This window comes from Podarcis pityusensis, assembly GCF_964106645.2.
Source record: "Podarcis pityusensis genome assembly, chromosome: 9".
Classification (NCBI taxonomy): Eukaryota; Metazoa; Chordata; class Lepidosauria; order Squamata; family Lacertidae; genus Podarcis; species Podarcis pityusensis.
In genome coordinates this window covers 65,966,219-65,989,882 of record NC_138034.1, presented here as the reverse complement: position 1 = coordinate 65,989,882, position 23,664 = coordinate 65,966,219, and the positions used below count along the sequence as shown (strand labels likewise).

The window sequence follows — 23,664 nt, the reverse complement described above, 5'->3', positions numbered from 1 at the left end:
TGTGAAGGTGTACTGGGTGGTTTCATGATGTCATAAACAACGGCATGAGCTTTGGGGTGTGATTAGTTCAATCCCATTTTCAGCACAATTAACTGCTTAATTGTACACCTATATGTAAACAGAAGTGCACATGCTAAGTTATTTTAAAGGATGCATTTTAAAGCTCTCTTGCCGTGTAAAGGTTTGTTTCAAATTATCCAGTTAACTAAGGAAAGACCTATATGCTTCTTGATGATCTTTAGCTTCTTTACTGAAATTAAGTTGTTTTGATTTAATCTGCAGGCTTCGTCATTTTTTTTTAAAAAAGGAATAGAAAACATGGCTGGAACAACTGTGATCAGGTGTGGAGAACCCTTTGTTCTCCAGATTTTGCTGAGCCACAACTCTCATCAGCCACAGAAAGCACAATCACTACTGAACATCATGAGGTTTCATTCTGACTTAAACATGCTTGGGATCAAACTGATAAGTAGTTTAAATCTCAGACCTTCCAGTTTAACCAGAATGTAGATTACTATCTGGTTTGGTTTAACTTTGGAAATGCAACTAGAAAGGGCTGTGGCATTGTTGGTGGCACAATCACCTCTTAATTCAGACTCACTTAACGTAGCTATTGATGGGTAACCCTAGGCAATGATAAACCTAGACAGCATCTTAAAAAGCAGAGACATCACCTTGCCAACAAAGGTCCGTATAATTAAAGCTATAGTTTTCCCAGTAGTGATGTATGGAAGTGAGAGCTGGACCATAAAGAAGGCTGATCGCCAAAGAATTGATGCTTTTGAATTATGGTGCTGGAGGAGACTCTTGAGAGTCCCATGGACTGCAAGAACATCAAACCTCTCCATTCTGAAGGAAATCAGCCCTGAGTGCTCACTGGAAGGACAGATCCTGAAGCTGAGGCTCCAGTACTTTGGCCACCTCATGAGAAGAGAAGACTCCCTGGAAAAGACCCTGATATAGGGAAAGAGGACGAGATGGTTGGACAGTGTTCTGGAAGCTACCAGCATGAGTATGACCAAACTGTGGGAGGCAGTGGAAGACAGGAGGGCCTGGCGTGCTCTGGTCCACGGAGTCACGAAGAGTCAGACATGACGAAACGACTAAACAACAACAACATCCCTAAGGTAACACGAGTTGGCGCACTTTCGGCCACGGCCAGATTCCCACCCAACACAGCCATGTGAGTGCAAAGGCAGTGTATATTCCAAATAAGCAAATCAAAAAATCTCCAGGTCCCCAAACAGCAAAAGATGATCCCAGGCTGAGAAAAACGGCAGTGTGAAAATGTCTGCTATTTTCCTTCAGCCAAACAGTTCATAACCTACAGCATCCAATCATCCTTTGCAGCGTATGATGTCAAAAACACTTACTGCACAAGCAGAGATCTGTGTTTCTTTTGCCACAGACAATAAATCTTTAGTGTCTTCTCCTGATACGCATCACTCCACTTGATCTCAAGAGGCACCAAACGTCTCTCCCTTCCTCTTTCCAACAAGGTCACTTTCTACAGGCTATGCAACTTTGCCAGACTATATAGGCATGTTTGATAATTAATATATGCTGGTAACTTCATCCCAAACCATCTTTTAAGTGCTTTGAATGGCTTCATTTATCCATAGCAGTCTTCATCAATCTGGTGCCCTCCAGATTTTTTGGACTACAACTCCCATCAGCCCCAGTGAGCGTGTTCTGACTTGGGGTGATGGGGACTGTAGTCCAGAAAAACCCAGAGAGTACGAGGTTGAAGAAGGCTGATGTACAAGAGCTACCATGACACTCATGACCAGAGAACTGGGTCCGTCTTTCTAGGGACATTTATCTCCAAAAGAGGCGTGCTCACCTCTTATTTGTTTTAACTGTAATTGGGATATGTTCTTTATACTGAAAGAACTGAAACTGAAACTGACACATACATGGAGTCCTTAATTGGGTCCCACCTTGGTGGGTATCAGAGATAAAATTGGACATCAAAGAGCAGGTTTCTTAGTCTTGCTGGGCCTAGAACATTTCATGTTTCATAGCTTACAACCAACGCCTTGCAGTGTGCTGGAAACAGATATTTGCACCTGCCAAAACTAAGATCATGGCCACTGGTCCCATCACCTCCTGGCAAATAGAAGGGGAAGAAATGGAGGCAGTGAGAGATTTTACTTTCTTGGGCTCCATGATCACTGCAGATGGTGACAGCAGTCACAAAATTAAAAGACGCCTACTTCTTGGGAGAAAAGCAATGACAAACCTAGACAGCATCTTAAAAAGCAGAGACATCACCTTGCCGACAAAGGTCCGTATAGTTAAAGCTATGATTTTCCCAGTAGTGATGTATGCAAGTGAGAGCTGGACCATAACGAAGGCTGATCACCGAAGAATTGATGCTTTTGAATTATGGTGCTGGAGGAGACTCTTCAGAGTCCCATGGACTGCAAGAACATCAGACCTCTCCATTCTGAAGGAAATCAGCCCTGAGTGCTCACTGGAAGGACAGATCGTGAAGCTGAGGCTCCAATACTTTGGCCACCTCATGAGAAGAGAAGACTCCTTGGAAAAGACCCTGATGTCGGGAAAGATTGAGGGCACAAGGAGAAGGGGACGACAGAGGATGAGATGGTTGGACAGTGTTCTCGAAGCTACCAGCATGAGTTTCACCGAACTGCAGGAGGCAGTGGAAGACAGGAGTGCCTGGCGTGCTCTGGTCCACGGGGTCACGAAGAGTCAGACACGACTAAACCACTAAACAACAACAACAACCTAGGTCAAACTTTCAAGCTAGACACAGGCAAGGCATAATCTCTAGGCTTTCATTCCTTATCTGGAAGAAAAAAATCGTACCCTACAACAGTGTATTGATTTTCTTAAAAAACCCCAATGCTTTGTACATGACAAAACAGAAGGAGTCAAGACTTCCTACTATGAGAAACAGCCAAGTGGAAATTCCTATCGGCCCACACTAGGTTTGCTTAGTGCTGGAAGGAAGGACGGAAAAGCGAAGTTAACCGATATTGCTTTAGCTATAATCTCATGTCACTTATGTGTCCGACTAAGAGGAGAATGTCCGTTAAATGGAGGATGACAGGTAGTAATTATTTGAAAGCAATAGATCGTACGTGAAACAAGGACGGCTGGGATGAGGTGTCAAGAGCAGGCCATTATTGCTGACAAGGCTGGAGTCAGCCGTAACAGCTGTCTCTCTCCCCCAGGTGAGCTGACCCTGCCTGCCGTAATCCCAGCTCCACTGAGGCCGAACCGGGCAGAGCTCAGAGCTCAGCCCCGGGAAGAAAGACATTGCATGGTTATTAATTGCCATTTGGACAATGCAAAACCCTTCGTTCGTTGCAAATCTTCTCTGGGATGCTGAACTTCCCTTTACAGCGCATATGCTTGCCTGCTACAGCATGTCTCCGGCTTCCAGCTGCCTCACTATTTAAGGCATTATGGGATGCGCTCACTTTTCCACCAGCCCTTGCCCCGACCCCAGATTGTAACGGGCCAGTAGGACTGTCTCTTTACAAGAGAGAAGGGTATCGCGCAGCCGACAATTGGGACTGTCCAATTCATGGGGGATAAGACCATCAATGGCTACTAGCCGCAATAATAATGTTTGTCTGTTTGTTGCAGCTGCCGCCCAGCAAGGACTGGGGTATTTTGGGGGAAGTTTAGTTGGGAGTTTTTGCTGTTGTTACTGATTTGAAGTTTTTGTATCTTTATTTTTATGTGGATGGAAATTGCTCAGCTTGGTTATGTAGTTTTTAATGTTTTGTTTATTTTTATGACTATTTTGCTGTTTTTGTAATTATGTACATTTTGATGATAATGATGATATGGCTATGTTGCACCTCCATGATTAGGTGGTTGTGGTCCAATATCTGCACTTCTCTTCTTCTGCTGGGCCATTCAAAGCTGAGTCTTCCCCAATGCCTCCCTCCTCACAAGTAGACTCTGTCTCCTAAGGAGGCTTATGGTGACAAAGCCTCTTATACCAATGTAAATCTGACATGCATTTTTACACGGAATTTTATTTTATAACAGTATACTTTTTTCAGACTGCTAAAGTTTGGAAAAGCTTTAGGTCACCTTCTTCCTAACATCCGATTTTATCAGTAATTTTAATGTACAGTGATATATTTTACATAGTGGTTGGGACAATTAAACAGTGCATTTATTTGCCGTAACCTGACTTGGGACTTCATGATGAAGGCTAAGTAAGAAATAATAATAATAATAATAATAATAATAATAATAATAATAATAATAAAATGGATATGGTTACAATCTCTGCATTTTCATAGTAATTTTTTTACTGCATGAACCGTGAACCACACATACACAAATGACAGCCAAAAATGGCTTTCGCAGTCTCAAAACTACAAAGCCCATAATGCAGTGTAGTCCAAGTTTGTTTTGTTTTTTAAGTGCGTCTACTCAGACATCCGGGATCTTTAAAACCCCATATGAGCTGAGAATACTGAAGGACAGGCAACGTACAATAAATTGCCAGAATTCAAAATCAGGCAGATTTCCAACATAATCTGCTGGTGAGTGCCGAGAAAAAGGAAGTAATTTGCTTGTGGGTTTTGCACATGCCTTTTTGTAAGCCTCATTACCACTATCCTTCTTCTCATCAACATTTAGCCACAAAAAACCATAATGGGGGGAAATGTACATTTATAACACATCTCATGTGTCCCAAGATGCCTCAATATCATCATGCTTTCTCTGTGTCTTTTTTTAAAAAAAATATCTAAATATACCTATCTGAACTAATAGGCTTCTGTTCTGTTGAGAAATCCTTCCATCCTCTTCTGGGTTCTCTAACCTTCATTAGTTGGTGTTTGCATCATCTTTTCAAAAACGTCAGATGCCATCACTGCCTTCATTCTTTATCACTTCCTCTTATTCAGACAATGCAACCCTAAGAAACCTGCTGCCTTTTCCTTTTGTGTCTTAATTGCTCCCGCTGTCACTTTAGGACAAGGCAGGCTCCTTCGACAGGAAGGGAGGCTTAGCATCGAGTCAACCTGCAAATGTACAGCTGTGGCTTTGGTCCAGATGCTGGGGAAAGGTTGAATGCAATGCCCCCCCCCCGCCAAAAGCAAAACTTCCCAAAGTGTTGTTTCAAGGCTACAACCATTATTGCTTCCGTCTCTGACTTAAAGACGCGGAGTAACAGGCCTTTCCTTCTATTTGCATTCTTGGGCAAAAGCTGATCTCTGAACTATCACCATTTATTTCCGGCTAAGTCTCAGTTCACACAACCAACCACCATCAGAGCTGGAGCTCCAGATCAGGAGCCCACTGCAACATGGTGAGTGGAGTGAATTTATGAGGCTGAATTATAGAATTGTGTGGGTTAAACCACAGAGCCTAGGACTTGCCAATCAGAAGGTTAGCGGTTCGAATCCCCACGATGGGGTGAGCTACCGTTGCTCGGTCCCTGCTCCTGCCAAACTAGCAGTTCAAAAGCACCTCAAAGTGTGAACCATATTGTCAGAAAATCACTGTTTAATGTCTGGACAAAATATAAAGACTTGCTGGAAAATAAAACCCCAAGGTGGCTTTCACCTTTGGAAGCTAAGGCCCGAAAAAGACCCAATATGGAGGCCAAATGGCCAAAATATTGGGAAATTCTAGAAAAAGATGGAGACAATTGGAAACTGCAGAGTTTGGAGAAAATGAAGGATAAAGTGCGAGACTGGTTACATTACGCTCAGATTAAAGAAGTTTTTAAAAATGACAAGAAATTAGGGTTCCAGGTGGAGAAATCGAAAATAGAAACAGAATTGTTAGAACCTAAGAGTAAGGTACTTTCAAGGATGTATAACTTGCTGTTAAAATGGAACACACAAGACGAAATGGTTAAATCGGCTATGATAAGGTGGGCGCAGGACATTGGGCATAACATTATGTTTGAGGACTGGGAAAGGTTGTGGAGTACTGGATTGAAATTTACTGCATGTAACGCTTTGAAAGAAAATGTAATGAAAATGATATATAGATGGTATATGACCCCAGTCAAACTTGCAAAAATTTACCACCTGACTGACAATAAGTGTTGGAAATGTAAAGAGTGTGAAGGAACATTCTTCCACCTCTGGTGGACTTGCCCTAAAGTGAAGGCGTTCTGGGAAATGATTTATAATGAACTGAAAAAGGTATTTAAATATACCTTTACTAAGAAACCAGAGGCCTTTCTTTTGGGTATTGTCGGCCAAGGGGTGGTAAAGAAGGACCAGACATTCTTTATGTATGCAACAACAGCAGCAAGGATACTACTCGCAAAGCATTGGAAAGCTCAAGATCTACCCACACTGGAAGAATGGCAGATGCAACTGATAGACTACATGGAACTGGCCGAGATGACCGGCAGAATTCGAGACCTGGGAGAAGAGAGGACTGAGGAGGATTGGAAGAAATTTAAGAACTATTTACAAAAACATTGTAATTTGAGTGAATGCTAAACAGGATGCTAGATCAATATAACTGAGCACCACTAAACTTAGATGACTTTAAGAAAATAAGTGAGATTGAGAAAATATAACTCTTTTTGAGAAGTAGAAGATTATGAAGCATAGAAGGGATATAAGATTGCAAATAAGATAATAAATTGCTGACAAAATGCTATAACGATGAAAGTGGGAGCGGGAGATGTGAGGAAGTCCAAAGAAAATGTGAAATTATGTCAAGATATATGTTACATTGTTTATTATGTGTATTGCTATTGTAAAACCCAATAAATTTCTATAAAAAAAAAACAAAAGCACCTCAAAGTGCAAGTAGATAAATAGGGTCCGCTCCGGCGGGAAGGTAAGCAGCATTTCCGTGCTCTGCTCTGGTTCGCCAGAAGTGGCTTAGTCATGCTGGCCACATGACCCGGAAGCTGTACGCTGGCTCCCTTGGCCGGTAAAGCGAGATGAGCGCCACAACCCCAGAGTCGGTCATGACTGGACCTAATGGTCAGGGGTCCCTTTACCTTTACCTTAAAGGGCCCTCAAAAACCACTTAGTCCAGCCCCCTGCAATGCAGGAATCACAGCTTAAGAATCCCTGGCCACCCAAACCCAACTTAAAGTCCTCCAATGAAGGAAGACGTTAAAAACAAAAGCCGACAAACTGTGACCCAAGCCTATAGCATGTTTGGAAGCTCAAACAGTAAGGTGGCTTGCTTACTATGGAAAGCACCAGCCATACTCTGGCACTAGCTTTTGCCTGACCATTAGGTCCAGTCGTGGCCGACTCTGGGGTTGCGGCGCTCATCTCGCTTTATTGGCCAAGGGAGCCGACGTACAGCTTCCGGGTCATGTGGCCAGCATGACTAAGCCGCTTCTGGCGAACCAGAGCAGCGCATGGAAACGCTGTTTACTTTCACACCAGAGAGGTACTTATTCATCTGCTTCCACTTCGTGCTTTCGACAACAGTCATAGTTTTCCAATAAGACTTCTTGGTTCCTGAAATTCATTCTGATTGTACAGATAAAATATAATGGATGTAATTATACTGGATGTGTTGCTAGTGTGTGAAAACGGTCAAGATTCAAGGATCCTCAGGCATGTACCTCCAGATGGTGGAGACGTCGGGTGCCATCTTGGCACCCAGACATCTTTGCTTGGTCGCAAGCAGACCATGGTCTGACTTGGTATATCACAGCCACCTATCTATGGTATGACCTGCTGCTGGATATCCAAGCAGCACCGTCTGTTTTTGAAGATTATTTAAAGCCTTGCCTGTGCCCCCAAGCTTCTGTTTGTTACTCCACACCTATCTCCCTTCTTCCCCTTCCCTTTATTTTTCCCCTGTCTTGCAGAATGTAAGCCTGCGGGCAGAATATGTCTTGGATTCCTTTTCCTTTTATTAGACAGTGCTTCGATCTTCAAGCACTTTAGAAATATTAAAATATTAATCTTCAGCAGTTCTGGGAAAAGAAATGCAGAACTATAACCTCTGAAATACTTCGTCTGATTACAGATGGGCATGTTTTATTTTTTAAAAAAATGATCTGTGCAGTCCATGCATTGACAGCAGCAGAAACCATATTAGAGGCTGCTGTTTGGAATGTTTCCACCCAGGGTATTGGTCACATGTAATGTTTTCCCGTCCGTTCAGATGTATTTATGTCACATTATGAATGGGGCCCTGTGTCTATTAAGACGTTGACCCAATGCTGTTAACTCTGACCCCTGAACGGGAATGCAAAAATGGTGGCACTAATGAAAGATCGCCTGCCCATCATCCATTCTTCTGATGCAAAGTTGGCCGGACAGAAATGACAGCCCTGTCCTCGTGATCTATGCAAATCAACCAAGGCAACATGCAACCATTTCCTATTTAGTAAGGTTTAAAATGGCGAGTCAAACTTGGAAATAAATTAGTTCATGGAAGACTCAGGTTGAAATCACACAACAGGTGAATTTGCACAATCCAATCCTGGCCAGGATATGGAAAACAGGCATTTACATCCAGCCCCTTCCTGGATGCTTTGCTCCAACTGGCGAATGGGCAGCTAAACAAGACAAGACCTAGCTCTTCACCACAGCTTCCTGTTAATGTATGAACCCAGAACCTATGGTTAATGGCTTTACATACAAGCCAGGATATTCAGCCATTAAGCTGGCTTAATATGCTGGTTGGTTTGTGAGCCCTCCAACAGAGTTCCAAGGAAATGGGAAGCAACGCTTAAAAAACAGGTAGGCAGCACTGTTGAGAAGACCAATAATCTGACTGGTACTGCTATTTCACCTTCTGGGTCCTGCATGTGGAATTTTCCCCTCCCACTGCTGGGCACTGTACCCTCCTATATATATATATATGTCATGGGAAATGCAGAAAGGGACTTGGTGTATTAAGGCGGTAAAGTATTACTGTAGTCCATGCATTGTTGACCTTGAGGATGGATGGCTGCAATGCACTCTTCGTGGGTCTGCCCTTGGGCTTGATTTGGAAGCTCTGGCTGGTTCAGAATGCAGGAGCCAGACTGCTGATGGGTACACATGGCCAGAAACATGGGATACCATTGTTAAAACATCTACACTGGCTACCCATCTATCAACAAGCTAAGTTCAAGATGTCTGTATTAATTTACAAAACCCTGAACAACTTAGGTCCTGGGTACCTTAGGGACTTCCTAAACCAGAGCTTTCCAAAATGTGTGTCACAACATGTTAGTGTGTTGGCTTGCAGCGTGTAGGTGTGTCGCATGATATGTGTCCATATCTCTTATAAGGGTTCAGTTTAACCTCCGGTTTGCTGATAAAACTGAATTACGGTGTCGCGAAACAATGCGTGTCTAAAAAGTGTGCCGCCAACATGAAAAGTTTGGAAATCTCTGTCCTAAACCAGTCCAGTTTAGTCACAGATCATCTACAGGAATGTCGATTGTCCCATGAATTGGAAAGACTCATTTGACATCAACATGAAATAGAGCCATTCGTGTCATCAGCCCAGTCCTCCGAAATATTCTGCCTATTCCACCAGGCTTACGCATGCAATCAAGAATCTATCTTTACCTGCAGCCTTCTGGGTGTTTTGGACTGAATCTCTTATCATTCCCAGCCAGCTATGCATCTTACTGCAGTTCTGGCTTGTAGACTGCATTTGTAATTTTAATGGTATGGTCTTGAAACTCACTGAGTGGTCTTGGGCAATGCAACTTGGATAAACTTGTAAGGGATGTATGTGCACACACATCTATGAAAAAGCATCTAAGAAATTGCAGTTAACACTGCAATCCTAATGTTACTCGCCTGGAAATAAGCACAACTGAGTTCAGTGGGACTTAACTTCTCAGCAGACATCGTTACAATTTCTGACAATTTCACTAACTAACAGCACAATCCTAACCAAAGCTATTCAGAAGTAAATTATACTGAATTAAATTAGGCTTACTCCCAAGTAAGTAGGGTTAGGACTAACTAACTTACCAACCATTTACACACATGCCTGAGTGCCTTGCAGAAGAAATAGGAGGCATACAACAAATACAGTGGAACCTCTGTTTTCGAGCATCTCGGAAGCCGAACGATTCGGAAACCAAATGGAACAGATTATGTTCGACAACCAAGGTTGCACTGTAAATACTAAAAATAATTTATATAATCCCTTTGGTACCCCAAGTTACATTTTGCAATACTTTGCTTCTTCACGCTTCCAACAATCTCTTAAGGAAAACTGTTGTTATTTCCAGTTGAAGAACTGAGGTGTACATACTGCAGGCGAAAAATCAGCAAGCAGAATTTGAAACCGATCACAAAAAGGCTCAAGACTGAGAGCCTCCCAAATCACCCACAAACAGCTCTATTTTCTTATAAAAGATAAAAAGCCAATACCCCCTTTCATGAAGTGTCAAAACCATATATTATGGATTCTCCGCTGTGACCCCCTCACTCTTAGAAGTTCAACTATTAACACCCTCTTAACAGGAAAAAAGGTGTGTAGGTAAATGCAGGCAAAAAAATAAAATCTAACTTTTCTATTGAAAGTCATCCCTTAATATTAGCTAGAAGAGAACGGATGGCATGTCAAAGAGGCAAATAAGAGTAATGAGGTCGCTGTCCTCAGAGGGTTATGTTAAACAGCATTCAGGGGTCAAAGGTTAAGCTGCTCCTTATCATTAGGTTAGCTGCCTGCCAGAGACTATTTAATAAAGGCAGCATGGCTAGCCCATTTAAATGGAAGCGATTGATTTTCATTTAGCATTTGTCCACCACTGCCAAAAAATCCATTTCAGGGTGACCCACCACGAGGCAAGTCATATGTATCTATATCTATAGTTAGTGACAGAAGGCAGCAGCGCTAAGGCTGCGCTACCTGTAATTGAATTAATACACCCTCTCTGTGTTTTGCTTAAGTAAAAAAAAGAAAGAAAGAAAAAGCATACCTTTATGTTTCAGCTGCATTCAGGTTGCGACGCAACCTGTCAAGTGGGAGCATTTGTTAGCATTAAAATGCTAAGAACAGTGACACAGTTAAATGGAAATAAAAAGATGGGCAGCAAGATCTGTCACACCCCATCCTTCATACAGGCCCATTTTTGCTGCCCGTGCCGAGGTTGATTTCGGGGAGGGGGGCGGATGTTGGGTGTACGTGGTGGGGGGGGGAGCGGGAAAGGCTTGTGTCTGATTCCATCTCTCCTGACGTACTCCCACGGGCATAAAACAAACCCGCAAACCTTTAATTGGTAGATCAATCAAGTAAAGTTTCAGTTCATTAATCAGTGGGGGCTAATTTTAATTGCGGAGGGTAAATTTTAAATCAGCGAGGCTGTGAATTCAGGGCGCGTTCGTTGTTAATTTCACTTCCGGCATGTTATAGTAACAGGGGATGAGAAATAAGGTATTAAAGCATGGGTAGGCAAACTAAGGCCCGGGGGCTGGATCTGGCCCAATCGCCTTCTCAATCCGGCCCGCGGACGGTGCGGGAATCAGCGTGTTTTTACATTAGTAGAATGTGTGTTTTTTATTTAAAATGCATCTCTGGGTTATTTGTGGGGCATAGGAATTCGTTCATTTATTTTTTTCCCCAAAATATAGTCCGGCCCCCCACAAGGTCTGAGGGACAGTGGACCAGCCCCCTGCTGAAAAAGTATGCTGACCCCTGTATTAAAGGCTCTGTCTTGCAGGCTCTGTGGAAAGATGTCAAGTCCCGCAGGGCCCTAGTCTCTCGTGACAGAGCGTTCCACCAGATCGGGGCCACAGCCAAAAAAGGCCAGCCTAACCTCTCTGTGGCCTGGGACCTCCAAGATGTTTTTGTATGAAATCCATAAGGTCCTCCGCTGGGTGTACCAGGAGAGGCGGTCCTGTAAGTATGACGGTCTTAGGCTGCATAGGGCTTTAAAAGTTAAAACAAGCACTGTAAACCTGATCCTGTACTCCACCGGGAGCCAGTGCAGCTGGTATAGCACCATGTGAATGTGATCCCGCGGCGAGGACCCCGTAAGGAGTCTCGCTGAGGCATTCTGGACCCGCTGGAATTTCTGGGTCAGTCTCAAGGGCAGCCCCACGTAGAGCGAGTTACAATAATCCAGTCTGGAGGTGACCGTCGCGTGGATCACAGTGGCTAGGTCAGGGCAAGAGAGGTAAGGAGCCAACTGCTTAGCTTGGTAGCCTTATCCTCCATGAATCCGTACAATCCTTTTTAAAAAGCCATCCAAGTTGGTGACCATCACTTCCTCCTGTAAGAGCAAATTCTATAGTTTATCTATGTGCTACGCTGGCAAAGTGCTTTCTTTTGCCCTGAATCTCACAACATTCAGTTTCCTTGCATGTCCGCCTACACTGGATTGCTTCCTACGGGTTTAAAACGCATACAAAAAGTTGGTACTCATGACCGCGTTTCTTTTAAAGATGCACAAAAAGAAAACACCTTTCTTGGAAGATGCACAACACCCCTAACAGCGACGCCTCGAGAAGTTAAGACGGTACAGATCTTACTTGGTGTGCGCACTCGGTTATTTCGAAACGTTAATAACTCAACTCTTTAATATTTCTCCCTCCCCCTCCTACTTTTTAATATCTTAATGAAACTGTACTTCATTAATACAGGCTATGAGCATGCAAAAATTAATTGTGAAAATAATAAAATCACCGAGAGTTATAGGAGTACAATAAAAGGAAGGGATGGGAAGAGGTAAAATGAGATCTTCTTTTAAAAGTGCCCACCTGAAACCAGATACTTCGCATTTGGCTCACTTGCAAAGCCTTCCTCTTTCTGAACTATGTTTCTATCTTTAAGCTTCCAAATAATCAAGTTTAACGGTTCTGTATAAATACAGACGGGACGCGGGTGGCGCTGCGGGTTAAACCACAGAGCCTAGGACTTGCCGATCAGAAGGTCGGCGGTTCGAATCCCCTTGACGGGGTGAGCTCCCGTTGCTCGGTCCCAGCTCCTGCCAACCTAGCAGTTCGAAAGCACCTCAAAGTGCAAGTAGATAAATAGGTACTGCTTCGGCGGGAAGGTAAACGGCGTTTCCATGCGCTGCTCTGGTTCGCCAGAAGCGGCTTCGTCATGCTGGCCACATGACCTTAGCCAATAAAGCGAGATGAGCGCCGCAACACCAGAGTCGGTCACGACTGGACCTAATGGTCAGGGGTCCCTTTACCTTTTTATAAATAGCATTTTTAAAAAATAGTGATTCAAGTGGTCTTTGTCTTAGAAGGGCTGTAAAGCAAGGTGTGCACACACACACACAAGGTTCAAATTTATTATAGCGATGCTTCATACCGTCCAACATTTCTTCCATGAAAACAGGGATGTCCTATTCCATAATAATTATAATTATAATTATAATTATACCCCGCCCATCTGACTAGGTTGCTCCAGCCACTTTGGGTGGCTTCCAACATATATAAAAACATAATAAAACAGTAAGCATTTAAAAACTTCCCTATACAGGGCTATCTTGAGGTGTCTTCTAAAGGTTGTATAGTTACTTATCTCCTTGGCTCTGGGACCACACAACTTTATGCCCTCCAACACAGGCATAGGCAAACTCGGCCCTCCAGATGTTTTGGGACTACAACTCCCATCATCCCTGACCACTGGTCCTGTTAGCTAGGGATGATGGGAGTTGTAGTCCCAAAACATTTAGAGGGCCAAGTTTGCCTATGCCTGCTCCAACATTTCTCCAATGAAAATAGGGATGTCCTAAGAAAAAGCGGGACATTCCGAGATCAGATCAGACACCAGGATGGCTTCTGTAAATCTGGGACTGTCCCTGGAAAACAGGGACACTTGGAGAGTTCTGCTGCTTACTCCCTTTTCCAGCAAATCCAGAGCTCCTGCAGTCAACAGCTGCTGAGATTTCAAGGCTACCATTTACGTTCAGCTTTCATTTTGTGGCTGGATTTTTGAGGCTGGGGAGCATTTGGTCAAAACCAATGTTTTTCTGCAAATCTCCACATTCTGTGACAAATAAACAAGCTTCAGTTCTGCAAGTGAAGTGTTACTTTAGTCACATCTATGCCTTGCATAGTTACATGGGAAAGAGATGAAATAGCTGATGAACCCGCACAGTTCTCTCAAGGTAAGAGGTGTTTTTGTTTCAGCAAAAGGTAATATCCACCTTGGCCTGAGATGGGCGTGGTTCTAGATCAAAATCAGCAGGCCAAGACTTTACAACAGTGTGGTCCAGATTATTAACACTGATGCACCAAACCTAAAATTTAAGATGCTAAGCGACATGCGATGTCCTGAATGCCAGTAGCTGAGCCAAGTTATGTTACCAGGAGCTACTGACAGAGAGAATTAAATACAGAGATTTATGCAAATAGTTATATTGCACATGGGCTAGTGACAGCTCCGCAAACACATGTGCTCACCTCCATACATACAATGAAAAAAAGTTATCTAATAGAAAAATGTGTGCATGTATTTTGGAGGTGTGAAGAGAGTTGGGGAAGAAATGAAAAAAGTGGAACACGCCTTCCTTTAGAATGGCAAGTAATAAATACAGGACCTTTAAGGAAGCATTTTACTATAACTTCCGTTCAGCTGTGGCTACATCACTTGTACATGGTGTGCAAGACAGCATAGGTGCATCTAGTTCACTGTGAAAATCTGTAATCCAGTGAATCCCCAAATCCCAAACTATTTATCATTATCTACACGGCACTATCAGCATGCAGTCAGTGTTAAGTTTTAACAATCACCCAGATATGATTGTCAGCGTTTACTTGGAACATGTCCAAAAAGCGGGTAAACATATTTATTTTCAGTCATTCATAAAATTCATCTGAGATTGTCAGCGTTCACGTGTGACTGTCAACAATCACCACATTGTAACTTTCACTATGTCTCTGTCTATGTGTATACAGACACACATGCATATATATCAACAAAAAAACCAGTGCAATATGGACTTTTAAAATATATTGTCAGTCAATAAATCCTGTGTCTATACAAGCGCATCATATTTCACAAAAGAGCATCTGATGTTCCTATGTGGACAGTGTGTTAAGGACTTCCCTAATTAATAACCCAGATTAAAACCTCTTGGCAATCAATTAAGATTAATGACAGACGTCATTCTCCATTCTCTATATGTGTCTCCCCCCCCCTTCTCTTCCTTGCCCCTCCTCCCGGTGCCCCCTTCACAGGCTGTGAAAACCTTGGGTCGTGAAACTTTAATCCTGTTATCTGTTGCCTTCTCCATCTGAAAAGCCTACAGATTAACACAGCAGACATTATCGAATTTACAACCAGCCGCTCGGACAGCTGCCCTATTTTCTACAGTTAATGGAAAAGGAACTAATCTGGTTAAGAGCGCGGGACTAGTTCATAAATCTGGGTGCACAAGACAGTTAAAGCTGTCACGTTTCCTCTGGAGAGGAGCAACTGAATTAAACTGTCAGCTTTCTGCTTGCTGTTTCTGGGAGGGTAGCAAGCCCTTCTGTAAACTAGACTAATGAGATACGCAGCATTAACATAAACCACATCAGTTCCCAACAGGTCATAATGGCTGTGCTGGAATCAAGGAGTTTGCGTTTTTATGATGGAGCATAGTTATATATAGATATGGAAGGGGTCTCATTCCCTGGCAGCCTCGTTCCGATTAAAACGCAACTGCTTTTGTTCCCATCTACCTCGTAGCGGGGCATCCTGGTGGAATGCAAAAAAAGGGAGAAAAATGGCTATATCAAATATTGGCAATGCGCTGCAACAGAGAGGGCCAAGGTAAACCGCGAAACAATCCCAGCCCACTAATGCTTTGCAACGTAGCCAAGTTGAGATTTGACAGCTGCAATGAGGAGAGGGAAATTTGCAATGCACACAGGAAGAGAAAGGAAGGGGGCTTCACCTTCCTGAGCAGACAGGATCCCACCTGCATGCTTCTACGCAGCAGGATGTACAGCACAGCACATCCCAGGTATTCATCAGTTAATTTGCTACCTTGTGACTGGCCGCCAATATTTGTACCCTCCACCATTTGTAAGAAACAATTTCGTCTCCCACTCTCCTCTGCAGTCATCTTAAAAAGGTAGAGGGACCCCTGGCCATTAGGTCCAGTCGTGGCCGACCCTGGGGTTGCGGCGCTCATCTCACTTTATTGGCCGAGGGAGCCGGCGTACAGCTTCCGGGTCATGTGGCCAACATGACTAAGATGCTTCTGGCGAACCAGAGCAGCACACGGAAACGCCGTTTACCTTCCCGCTGGAGAGGTACCTATTGATCTACTTGCACTTTGATGTGCTTTCGAACTGCTAGGTTGGCAGGAGCAGGGACCAAGCAACGGGAGCTCACCCCGTCGCGGGGATTCGAACCTCCGACCTTCTGACTGACAAGTCCTACGCTCTGTGGTTTAACCCACAGCGCTACCCACATCCTGCAGTCGTCTTAGAGTCAAGCAATAGCCACTCCTCAAGGATGTAGCATGTTCAAGCACACCAAGGAGGCTGTCATATGATCAGGGTCAAACATCCTTGAGCTCTCAAACACAATCCACACACAGTTGGTATTCCCAAGGGAAGAATCAAATGCCCAGTGTGCCAAATTCTGAGCACACAGAGGTAGAGAGGGCAATCCAGAAAGAGGGACTGGGACTTCACTGACTGGATACTGGGAATAAGAGGCAGTGTGGCTTTAAGGGTTGTTCACACATTGAAACAAACACAGGCGCAAGCAGTCTCTACAAGTGTTTGTGTGAAAGAGCACACACTTGCTCGGTTGTAAAGCTCAGCTGCTAGGTACACAGACTGTACACTCACCGAACATTACATGTGCAAAGCAGATGCTCTACCAATGAGCTCCGACTCCCTTGCCCATGAAGTGAGCCAGCAAAAGAAACCACAAGACGTAACCGGCTGAACTTTTGAATAAATAAGGTGTAGTATTCATTGTATCAAATTGTAGATTTCAACAGAAGTCTCATAAAGTTCAAAGAAAAAAGCAGAAGACCCAGTGGATCAGTTCATTCTATAGTCAGTTCATGCATAAGGTCCATACATATAAGTGTCTATTCCACCTGTCTGTTCATAGAGTCCAATAATCCACATGAAGAGTTGTTACAGTTCCACAGAATCCTTTCACAGAGTCTAAGACAAGGATTTCTGGAATATTAGCCTTGTTTCACCATCCTAGGCTTCATCAGTAGTACAGGCTCAGATGTAATGTTACAGGATAGTGGATCTTATAGCATAGTATTGGTTGCAAGGCTAATATTCCGGAAATCCTTGTCTTAGACTCTGTGAAAGGATTCTGTGGAGCTGTAACAACTCTTCATGTGGATTATGAACAGACATATATACACTTATATATGTATAGACCTTACGCATGAACTGACAATAGAATGAACTGATCCACTGGGTCTTCTGTTTTTTTCGTTGATCTTTATGAGACTTCTGTTGAAATCTACAATTTGATACAATGAATAGTACACCTTATTTATTCAAAAGTACAGCCGGTTACATCTTGTGTGTTTATTGAGTATGTTTCACGTAACCAGAGGTTTGTTGTTGTTAAGCAAAAGAAACCAGCCTGCGGTTTCCTGGTAAAGCGTAAGCAGGGGGCAAGCTCAACATAGCAATCTCTGCAGCTTGATTGTATAAAGAAACAGATCAAGAAACGCAAGCTGATTCTTTAACACCTCCGCTTTATCTTTCCGCTGTGCTGTGTTGCAACTGGCCCTGGCATTCCAGAATGCTTTGCAAGAGGCAGGAGGGAGTTGGCTCTTGAAGCCTGTTTGGTAACAAGAGGTTCTCAAAACTCCACCGCTGCGTTCAGAACACGACCTGCAACCACCAGGATCCATTTCCCATTTTAATTCTAGTCAAACAAAGCCCTGATTCTGAACCAAATTCTGCTAGACCCCAGCAAATTGGCACTGTGCGAGGGGTAGTGAAAAATCCGTTTTGACTTCATAAGAACCATGAAGTACAGCATGCTTGTGTCTTTTCAGGATCAACGGTAATTTTCAGTGTCAGTAAGTTTCAACAGCCAGCAAAACCTAAGAGGAAGCGGGGAGAAATAATAATAATGCCCTCCACACACAAAATAAAAAAAACCCTTGAGTGGTGTAAGAGTCTGTGTGCCAGTCTTGGACTCATAAATCAAAATGCATGAGCCGGCTTAGATAAGGAGCAAAGGAGCATAATGCGCATGTTGAAAGCTGTGCCAGTTTTCTGTCTATTGCTGCCCGAAACCCCTTGAACAACAAGCACTAAGGGGGGGGGGAGCCAACACCATCTCCTGCAACAGCACGACAAGGTGTTGCTGCGACAGCGTTTCAACACTCAGGCGGCTGCCTCGGTTGTAGCGATGTGGTCTGAAGGTGAACGTAACCTCAATTAAATCCAAGAAGCACTTCTGAGAATTAATTGGCTGTTTTACAGAACAACCCCAAAAGTATTGCTGATCTCCCTTTCTTCTTCTCCCCTCTTTCTCTCTCGACTTTGAACAAACGGTGAGGGTGTGTAGCGATGCATCATTTATAAACTACCTTGTTGGCACGCACACACACACACACACATACAAAATCTACACCCGCCCCAAAACACCGCTTTGAAAAACAGGGGAAAAACAAAAACAAGCCCAGCTCCTGCTGAGGACTCCGGCACGTTTGATGGAAAGCCTTCAAAAGAGTTCACGGCTTAATGCAGGCTGTCTATGTGGGGACTTCGATCCATACCTGCTGTCCCCTGTCAGTCCCTAGAAACTTGGTGGCAGATGTTGCCACGTTAAGTTGTCTCTGAAGTGGCTCTCTCTCCCCATCTCCCCACCACAACAGAGTCAAACTACATTAGATCTCTTCTATTTGTGCCTCGGGCATGTTTGGGAGCGCAGCTGTGCCAGCCGCCCCCCACTCTACCTTTCGTGTTTCAGGGCTCCCCCGCTCCCCCCCCCCCCCGGGCAGGAAATCTGAGACCAAAAAACACTGTTTTTCCATCCTTAACTACATCTGCTGACAACCCAGAAGCCTCGCTGCAGGCTGGCGCTGGAGTTGGGCCTCTGCTCCGAACAGATGTCGACAACAACCTGCTAGCTCACACCTGTACAAGCCTCCCTCACCTCGCCGGTTGCGGGCTGAAAAATTCATGACTCTGAGGAGTTCCGTCCACAATCAAAGCTACTCCGATCAGCGGCGGGTGGCCCTCAAACTGGGCCAGCATCGCTCTTAAGTGTCTGGAAGAACTGCAGAAAGCAGAGGCGGGAGAGAGGGCCCTCTCCTTTCTGGTTCTTGATGCTTCAGCTTCAATTATTTCATCAGAAACTCGCATTCAAATGGGGCTTCTTTGGCAAAGGGGAACGAGATAACAGGAGCCCCTTTCGTTTCGCTCGCTGTTCAGCGTGACAGTTGTATTTGCTTACTGTGGTTTTGTTTACTGATTCACACTCGCGTGAGGTACTGATCTGAACTGAGGAATAAACGAGCAAATTTTCCTTCAGGGGATTAAAACGTGCTTCCCCCCCCCCCCCCCACAACCCAGGCAGAAGCTGTGTTCTTGCAACACCACAAGTCACACCCAAAAGATGATAACTGTCTTTAGCACTGTGTTCAGCAGCCAAATTATAGACTCTGTTTTCAACTCTCTCTCTCTCTCTGATTTTTTCCACAGAAATCAAACGCTGGCTGCTGTTTGTTTTAGAGGTAACGAAAGTCTTCTCTCCTGAAGGTCTTAAAAAACGAGAGTCCATTTTTCTTCCCTGTCGTGTAAGTAACTTACAGAAACCACCTCATTCTTGCAAGCATGTAAAAGGTGGTCAATATTTAAGCTATTCTACTGGCAAGCACCCAAACCTCTTGCTTGATCCAGAAGTGAACAGCCACAAAAAGGGTTTAGGAACAAGTAAAAATAAATTCAAGAGTCTGCTGCCTTGTTTTAACTGATCAAAATGTATTGAATGGGTAAGATAACTGATGAATGAACTAAACACTGAAGCTTGATGCATGCTCTATTAAAGACAAAGAATTTTGGATAGGAGGTGGCTGAGGAATTTAACAAAGACTCAAACATACTGGCTTCCTCTTCATCAGCCTCTATCACATCTGCATGCTCATGTCATTTTCTCTGCGAGTCAAATGCTATAATCAAATTTAGCACTGACAGCCAAATAAATTCTGTAAATATCTCTGTTTCCTCCCCCCACTCCCAACACACACATTTCCTGTTTGTCAGTTTCCCAGGAACTCAAAACCTTGCCAGAATTTTGCATTACTATTTGGGATCAACAAGTCTTGGATATAAAGCGAATGGAAAAGGCAAAACAAATCCACCAGGTGTCCCTTGCTCTTGTGGTTTTATAAAGTCCCAGTAAGTAAAGATGTTGCTAATTAGTCACAGCCCTCTGATTTATATTAACTGCATGCAAATATAATGTGTTATTTGCTACAGCCCTCCATTTAATGGGATTTCAATGCCCTCTGCCTTATAGGCTTCAGCCTGGGGGAAAGGCAGGGCCTCAGTCCTAAGCTTGATGTCCACTTTTAGGTCTGGCAAAAGCATCCCTTTGCAGACTGCCATAAGTCACACAGGGAGCGACTGGAATTTCAGCCATTCTCTGCCATTTTGGAAGGCTGTACGGGAAGGAGATCAGAGACTAGTGGTGTACAGCATCTGTTCTTAGATATCATAAAGATATTTATAAAGATTTGAGGAGTGGTGTTATTATGCCTCTACTAATATCCATGCCAGGTCACTCAACCATTGCTACTATGTCTAGCAGATCAAGATAAGCAGGTGACAGCAGAAACTTAAAAAAATAAATGAATAGCAGGGGCGATTAGAATAAGATCTATTACTTGATTGTTGATGTAAAGCTTTGGAATGTACCGCACTTTTCTGTGTATAGGACTAGGTTTTTTTCTTTTAAAATTATGCTAAAAAGTGGGGTTGTCTTATACATGGATAGTGCATAGGGTGGGTGTGTTATTGGTTGCTACAGCAATGGTTGGTGTTGATTGGCTGACGCTGTGGCAATTGGGCGGGTGATTTGCAGCTTCTGCCGTTGAGGGGACAGATGAGAGGCGGATTTTAGGACATGTGTGGGTGAGCGATTTTCAGCAATCCCCGCTTAAAAAACCTCAACAACCCTGGGTAATCCCCACCCCAAAAAAACCTCAACAACTCTGCTATCTTCCCCCATTTTCTAAAATTTGAGTCCCCCAAAATATGGGGCATCTTATACATGGGGCGTCTTATAGACGGAAAAGTACGGTGTTTTGTAGAATTAAACCTTTACCTCTATGTTCAGTACAACTGTGCTTTATTTTACTGCTATGGCTAGTGGCTGATGCAAACGAAGATTCTTCTGATCTGGTCTGGTCTGGTCTGGTCTTCAAGCATCTCCAGGAAGCGATGGGGAAAAAACCTTGACTGAAACCCTGGACCTGAATTTATGTAGGCCATCTTTCCATACACAAAAGGGAAGAGCCCTGTGGAGAGTTGTGAACAGCACAGCAAACAGGCCACAAACACGTAACACGCACCTCATCTCCCTGCTGCGGTCGCATCAAAGATACTCTGTCATACTGCCGCCTCAGCAAAGCCCACAGCGCATCAAGACGACCCTGCAAAGAGGAGACCAAGAGGACGTTTGATTAGCTGGCGTACATGATGGCAGTTCTCAGAATCATTAGCCGTCCTTGGATATGTCTCGGGGAGCGTCTTCCGCCAAATGACACTGTAGGACAATGAGCGCTCCTTAAATGGGATGCTATTAAGGCATAAATTTCGCTTAATGGGAACACATTGAGCCAGCGATGTGTGATTAAGTAAGTGGTTCTTAACAATGTGTTAAATGAGTGGGAAATTCTAAGTTCAGGTCTTTTACTATTTTAACTTTGAGGGACTTTAAAAATAACACAAAAAACCCTGCATGCACATATGAAAACCAACTAAAGATTAAGCATCTTGTTAGTTGAAAGACTTTTCCAAACTCTCCTTTGTTCAAATGAAGTTTGTCTAGTCAAAACAGATGCTTACTTCTAGTACTTTTTAAAAAACAAAGTCTATAAAAAGATTCTGCTGGATCAGGTCCATAGCCCAACTAGTCTACCACCCTATCCTCACACTGGCCACCCAGGGGCCTGTGGGAAACCTGTGGGATGTGAAACACAAGAGCAGTCAAGTACAAATTCCTAGAGTGAACATGTCTACACATGGGGAGGAATGTTTGTCCAGCCAGCAGGTAAACTTCCTGTTTCCTTCTGGGCTGGGACAGACTTCTTCTGCATGTGACTAGAGGTGGGCGTGGCCTCACCTGCGCAGGTAACGACAAAAGTACAGGGCAGGACAGCCATCTCTCTCTTCTCTTTGACTACATGCATCGAAGAAGCAACATCTGCTTAGCCAAAGATGCTCTTTTGGCTTCTAACCAAGAGAGGACAAAGGGACTGTCTTCTTATGAGATAGTTTCTAGGTATATGTTACTTTTCTAAGCTAAGTCTGCCTTTGGGGATCCTATTGTGAACAGAATGATGTGTGAGTAAACCTTTTTATACTTTTATAGAAGACTGTGTCGTGTCTTATCTTTTATGAGGGAATAAGGGGGAAATACCTGAACAGTTATTACAGAGGCTTTAGCGAGCCTGAGCAAACGCATCCGCTGAGTTTAAACAAAAGAGAATGTTACTCTGCTAAATTGTGAACTTGTTAACACAAGTTGGAAAAGGATATAGTCAGACAATATATCCTCTCCTGCATCCCTGAACATTCCCACAAAACCCGCAAGCAGGATTCAAGCATAAGATAACTCTCCCCTCCTGTGGTTTCCAGCAACCGCTATTCACAAGAATTGCTGCATCTGACTTTAGAAGCAGAGCATACTATAGCTAGTAGCCATTGACAGCCTTTCGTCTCCATGAATGTGTACAATCCACATTGATGGCTATCACTGCCTCCTATGGAAGACAGTTCCAAAGTTCAGCTATGCATTTCCAGTATTTGAGGGCGTTATGCCTTCCCTCCTTGTCTCGGCAAAACACCTCCTGCATGTACCCCTTCAATTTTGTGGCTTAGAGCCCTCGTATTTACAGGACCGCCTCTCCTGGTCTGCCCCGCAGAGGACCTTAAGGTCCATGAATAATCATAGTTTAGAGGTCCCAGGCCCTAAGGAAGTCAGATTATCCTCCACCAGGGCCAGGGCCTTCTCAGTGATGGCTCCTACCTGGTGGAATGCTCTGTCCCATGAGACCAGGGCCCTGCAGGATCTAACCTCCTTCTGCAGGGCCTGTAAGACAAAGCTATTCCGCCTGGCTTTCAATTTGAACTTAGCCTGATCTTTTATTCCCCTTCCTTCCTTCCCCCTCCCCTTTTTATGAAGATTTCCCGCTCTGGGATCCCACAGCTAATTCTCCCCAGGTCTCCTCGCTGGCCCAAATAGGACTAATTTAGCCAGCTAGCCCTGGTGATCACCTAATGTTTATTGGATGGATTTTCCCCCTAAATTGATTTTTGAATTCTGAATTTATTGTTATTCACGTTTTATACTGTATTTTATGCTGTTTTTTGTTGCATCAGTTAAGTGTTTTAAATTTGTTGTTAGCCGCCCTGAGCCCGGTTTTCTGAACCGGGAAGGGTGGGGTATAAATAAAAAATATATTATTATTATTATTATTATTATTATTATTATTATTATTATTTATTTTCAAGACTACCTCATATGGGTCTTTATAAGAGGCAGAACACACTGGAGCCTTGAGGAAATTTATGGGTCCTGGGCTGCTGCAACTAGAATGAG

At 43.7% G+C, this 23,664-nt stretch overlaps 1 protein-coding gene across 1 annotated transcript in view; it reads right to left on the bottom strand.

The window, feature by feature from the left end:
- Positions 1 to 23,664, bottom strand: part of ANTXR2 (ANTXR cell adhesion molecule 2) — a 164,626-nt gene that overhangs the window by 34,763 nt on the left and 106,199 nt on the right. Inside the window, exon 16 of the mRNA XM_081020939.1 lies at positions 21,413 to 21,493. Coding sequence (XP_080877065.1) covers positions 21,413 to 21,493 — 81 coding nt within the window. The remainder of the gene's footprint in view (positions 1 to 21,412; positions 21,494 to 23,664) is intronic.